This window comes from Triticum urartu, chromosome 7A, assembly GCF_056163025.1.
Source record: "Triticum urartu cultivar PI428250 chromosome 7A, HENAU_Tu73, whole genome shotgun sequence".
In the NCBI taxonomy this organism is placed as follows: Eukaryota; Viridiplantae; Streptophyta; class Magnoliopsida; order Poales; family Poaceae; genus Triticum; species Triticum urartu.
Genome location: NC_141879.1, coordinates 32190285 through 32195629, shown reverse-complemented (window position 1 = coordinate 32195629; position 5345 = coordinate 32190285). Strand labels below are relative to the sequence as shown.

The window sequence follows — 5345 nt, the reverse complement described above, 5'->3', positions numbered from 1 at the left end:
ACTGCTATTATGTATAATTTATCAAAGCCGTTGACATGATGCCCTATGCCTTGTCGTTGTCCGATGAGATGTTGTCTATTTGTCCGGACGTCGCGTCGTCGACATCGGACTTTGTGTCCCCCATGATGAGTTCGGCGTCTTGATCGAGCACTACGTTATCCCAATGGTGGAAGTAGTGCGGTGCCAGAGATTGTGTTGGTACTCCATCGTCAAATCATTCATGGCTCGCCGTCGTTATCCTCATACCGATCTGCCGCCGCTGCCACTAGCGGTATGCGCTACAGTTAGCACCGTTGTGCCATCCATCCCATCCGTGGGTCGCGTAGCGTACGTGTATAAGTCCATGCGCCACCAGGCTCTGGTCTCCTTCCTGCTTCTTGCATGCTCAGTGTGTGCTCTCACAATTTTTTTTTTTTTGAAAAGGAGGATTGCCCTCGGCCTCTGCATCGAATCGAAGCATGCAACCATTTTATTAACAAAGATCCGACAAGTATGTATTGCGATACAAAAACGCATCAAAAACAGTATAAAAGAGGAGAACCCAAAAGCCACATCAGGCTAAAAATAGGACTAGATGCCTATACACCAATCCTATTGTTGGACGGCTATCCAAACCGGTTGTATGTACCCCGTGCTATTGTCGCGCATCAGTTGCACGCATAAGCCATATGCTCCTTGGCTTCCGCACAACTAAGTAACAACCATGTGCGGATCCAGCAAGTAGCTCTGAAGATAAACTGCACAAGATTGTTAATATTCTTTATGTTAAAAACCACATCATTTCAATAGTTCCATATGGCCCAAAGTAATGCACACACTCTAACTCGACTCTGCGCCGTTAACTTAGGCACTCACGCTGCCTACTGCTCCAAAATTTTCCAATTTGCATCCAATCCTTGTCTTTCTCTAAATCCTTGCTCACCTCAATCTCGAACAACCGAACTCATGCAAGGCCACTGCTATGACCAAGAAGTGAGCGGGAACTTCTAGCCGTCGGACGCCACGGGTGACGAGCGGATAAGAGGAAGGCGGGCAACGAGGCAGAGGTTGCAGTGCCGCGGGAGGGGGGGGGGGGGGAGGGTGATCACCGATCCGAGATTTTTAGGTTGGTCGGTTTCTTGGCTAGGTGGCGAACATGGAGCCCACTGGAGCTCGAGCTATCCTGTAAAGGATACCCCTTAACTAGTGATTTCGGTAGTAATGATACACCACTAATGTCAGTTTAGGAATCACTATTTATGTTTGTTCCCGGTCTGATCTTCTCTGAGTACCATGGTTTGTGCTCGACAAGTCATTATTTTGCCGAAAAGAATTTAGTGTGGCAAAGTTGTGTGTCTGGATTCTTATTTGTAATAATCCTCACATCTTAGTGTTGAAACTGAAATTTTCCTTGTGTTACTAGTTTTAATTATACTTGGAGTGCTCCACCCGGTGTGCACTCTGCTGGCAAATTCTGGAAAAATCCATATTTTTTGGGAAGAAATAGTAACTCGTTGATACCGATTGGAAGTTAAAAAGAAAAAGAAAAACAATCAAACAAAGAAACAACAAACACCCGTACGCACTTGTCATTACATTCATTAACCCTTTACTACAATATATGATAACTTCTGTGTACATTACATGCCTATGCATTATGTAAGCATGCATCTTTCTTTATCTATCATGGGAGTGACAACGGCCAAAATCATCTCATTGATCCGCCAACTCCTGCTGCTTCTTCAACACTTGGAACGTTAGCCCACTCTTATCGTCCACGGCAGCATCAATGGAGATTGTCGAGCCTGCACAGGCTTCTCCATCGACCAGCATGTCCGAGAGAATCGTGATCACGTGATTATGCATCCACCTTCTAATGGGCCTTGCGCCGTCGACCTATGAGCTTGAAGGGTTAAAAACTGGACCATGGATCTTCATCGTGTGATGGTTATTGAAAAAAGCTATATATAGTTATATATACTCACCGGGTCATGTGATTCTGACAGAATGACGTCTAGGGCCGCATCAGTTGCAAGTACAGAGACACCCTTGTTAGCTACTGTCGAAATGACATTATTCATCTGGATTTTCACAATCTTCCTTAATTCATCGTGCGAAAGTGGCTCGAATATCACAACCTTACTTAGTCTATTGATAAGTTCAGGCTTGAAGCGCTTCTTAACCTGCATGAAGTGTACATAAGATGATCATTGGCTTGCCAATCGAGGACGTTACAAGGATAGTTGGGATTCGCAAACCTGATTCATGAGGATATCTCTTTCAGATTTGATTGCATTTTCGCCCGTAATTCTCGATGGTAGGTGCTCTGCTCCGATATTTGAGGTCATAATGATGATAGTGTTCTTGAAATCTACAACTTGCCCTTTGCCATCGGTCAACATACCATCGTCGAGCAGCTGGTGAAAAACCTTGAATACCGAGGCATTTGCTTTATCCACATGGTCGAAAAGGATAACACTATATGGGAGCCTCTTGACTTTCTCGGTGAGTTGTCCATATTCTTCATAGCTTTAGAAAATCAAATAATGTTTTTGAGATATGTGTGTGCCTAGAAACAAGAAGTGTATATCAAGTTTAAGAATCAAACCTTCGAGATCCTCCGGTGAGACGTGACACAGATCCACTGTCAGTATATTCTGACATATCAAAATGAATCAACGCCTTTTCATTGTCAAATATCTTCTCTGCGAGGGCTTTAGCAAGTTCTGTCTTTCCGACGCCAACCGGGCCCAAAAAGAGGAATGCACTTATCGGTTGTCCGATTTGATCAAAACCGACCCTAGAACGTAGGACTGCCTGCGCAACCAAATTAACAGCTTCATCCTGGCCAATAACACGCTCATGCAATTTTTTCGCTAGGTGGAACAACTTGTCGTTATCCTCTTGGTCAAGTGTAGCGAGAGGAATTTTAGTCCATCGGCTCACAACCTTCGAATAAAATTTTGATGTAACAAACACATCACATTATTAACATACGTGAATCTTCGTAAAAAGTAAAACATATGCAAATTAAGTATTCATATATATGTTTATTTGGGACTTACCCGTGCTACATGTCCAGGGCTAACAACAATTTCCGCGGTCGTTTGTTTGTCCGCGTGCATCTTTGTTGTGGCGCATGCCTCATCCATAAGGTCAATTGCTTTATCAGGGAATTTGCGGCCTGGCAATGATCAAATACATCAATTAATTATCTTCAACATAAATAAACAATCGTATAGTTTTCCATAATTAAGTGACTATAAGCGTAAACTGATTTCTTGACGTATGTATACGTACCTGTAATGTAGCGGGCAGCGAGATGTGCAGCGGCTACAATAGCATCGTCCTGGATTTTCAAGCCATGGTGCTCTTGGTACCTGTGCTTCAGCCCCTGCAGGATGGCAACGGTCGCATGCACACTCGGCTCCTCGACGACAACCTTCTGGAACCGCCGCTCGAGCGCGGCATCTGTCTGAACATACTTTTCATATTCTTCGGAGGTCGTGGCGCCCACGCAACGGATGCGGCCGCGGGCCAACGCAGGTTTGAGGATGTTGGCGGCGTCTATGGGGCCTCCTTTGTCGCCGCCGGCGCCAACGACCATGTGCATCTCGTCGATGAACAAGATGACCTTGCCTTCCGCCTCCTCTGCCTCCTTGATGACGTCCTTGATGCGCTGCTCAAACATGCCGCGCCAGTGCGTCCCGGCCATCATGGCCCCCATGTCAACCTCCACGATGCGCGCGCCGGCAAGCGTGTCGGGGACGTTCCCGGCGGCGATGCGCTGCGCGAGGCCCTCGACGATGGCTGTCTTGCCGACCCCTGCGGGGCCGACGAGCGCGGCGCAGTTCTTGATGCGCCGGCAGAGGATGCAGACGAGGCGGTCGATCTCGTCGTCGCGGCCGATGACAGGATCAGTCGTGGCGGCGTCCAAGGTCCTGAGGCTGCCGGTGGCATCCAGGGGCTTGATGCCGATGAGTTGGTCGTAGTTGGTGTCCGAAGGGCGTCTGTGGTACATGAACTCGTCGAGCAACGTCCATGTTGCCCAGGCTAGAGCAGTACTGGCAACGGCCGATGCTCCGATGAAGAGCATGCTTTCCGGGGAAGACCACGGCATAGCACCAACTGGAAGTGAAGAAGAAGGTGCCGAGAAGAGTGTTCGATTTGTTTCGATACGATTCGACGTGCAGGTGCAGCACAAGACCGTTAATCGCCGTCTGTCTAATATATTGCGATGTGCCGCACAGGATGTATTTATGAGTATACGACAGATCTCTTCCAATCCGTCTCTGTGTATACAACGACCACATCTCGCAAATTTTAATTGGTATTGGAGTTGGAAATTGGTTGTGGATTTTGTAGGGAAAAGTAAGGAACGTCTCTTCGTCCGTTCCTTTCCAACAACCCTACGTCGCCCAGATAAGAGGTGGAGCCAACAGCATCTCTAGCCGAAATATAGAGATGTAAACGGCCGAGTAAACTTTAGTAAAGTATTTTTACTTTAACAAGCTTTGGTCGTTTTCAGTTGATCCCTTAAATTCAGCGGACTAAAACTTACAATTAACTCGAATATTCATTTCTAAGCACGGGTTCATCTGCACCCAGTTGAGAGAAAGTAGAAAAAATGTACTAAAATAGATTTTTTGAATTTTTCTTGTATGTTTTTGAATTCAGCGTGGGAGCAGATGAGCTCGGGAGCCAAATAGCCAAACTCCAATAGATTTTTTGTCGAAATTTTCTCAAACACTAGCAAGGAACCTTCGCGCTCTGGCATAGGAGGCCATGGCGCGCAGGATGGTGATGGGCGCCCCGTCCTTGAAGGCGAAGTCCTCCACGTACCCTTGGTATGGATCACCAACACCCCCAAGAACGGCCGTAGCCCGTCCTCACCCCCGAACGCCCCCGATGAGAAGCCGTACCCCATACTGTCGTTCCTTCTCCGGCCCGAGCAGCTGGTCGTGGGATGTGGCGGCGGCGGCGGCCCGAGGCGGAGCTGGTCGTGTCGCAGACCCAGGGCGGGATGCGCCAGCGGGTATACCTCTGACGACAGCGCAGGCGAGCACCATGCCCGCGTATACCTCCACATGGACCCGGTCCTCATGCTCAGCTCCACCAACGCCATGCCAGGTCGCCACCGTCGACAAGAGGGCTTCACATAAGTCACCGGCCGGCCACAAGGGGGCTTTCATGTGAAGAAGCTTTTTATTCCGCTTGGTCGAGGCTGAGTGTTTTTTGTTGGAAATATGCCCTAGAGGCAATAATAAATTGATTATTATTATATTTCCTTGTTCATGATAATCGTTTATTATTCATGCATGAATTGTATTGATAGGAAACTCAGATACATGTGTGGATACATAGAC

At 47.5% G+C, this 5345-nt stretch overlaps 1 protein-coding gene across 1 annotated transcript; it reads right to left on the bottom strand.

Moving 5' to 3' along the window:
• Nucleotides 1-1692: 1692 nt before the first annotated feature.
• LOC147957323 (chaperone protein ClpB1-like) lies at nt 1693-4185 on the bottom strand. The gene is made up of 6 exons (XM_087533494.1): nt 3280-4185; nt 3045-3163; nt 2588-2928; nt 2238-2508; nt 1965-2162; nt 1693-1875 (listed from the first exon to the last, which is right to left on the bottom strand). Exons 1-6 carry the CDS (start codon nt 4097-4099, stop codon nt 1693-1695), a joined length of 1932 nt encoding a protein of 643 aa, XP_087389620.1. The 5' UTR covers nt 4100-4185.
• Between the last annotated feature and the right edge of the window lie 1160 nt (nt 4186-5345).

Coding starts and splice junctions, on each gene's coding strand:
- LOC147957323 (XM_087533494.1), bottom strand. CDS start 4,099: ATGCCGTGGTCTTCCCCGGAAAGCATGCTCTTCATCGGAGCATCGGCC. Junction 2,929..3,044: donor GCCCTGGACATGTAGCACGG/GTAAGTCCCAAA, acceptor TTTTATTCGAAG/GTTGTGAGCCGATGGACTAA. Junction 1,876..1,964: donor TGTCAGAATCACATGACCCG/GTGAGTATATAT, acceptor TCAAGCTCATAG/GTCGACGGCGCAAGGCCCAT.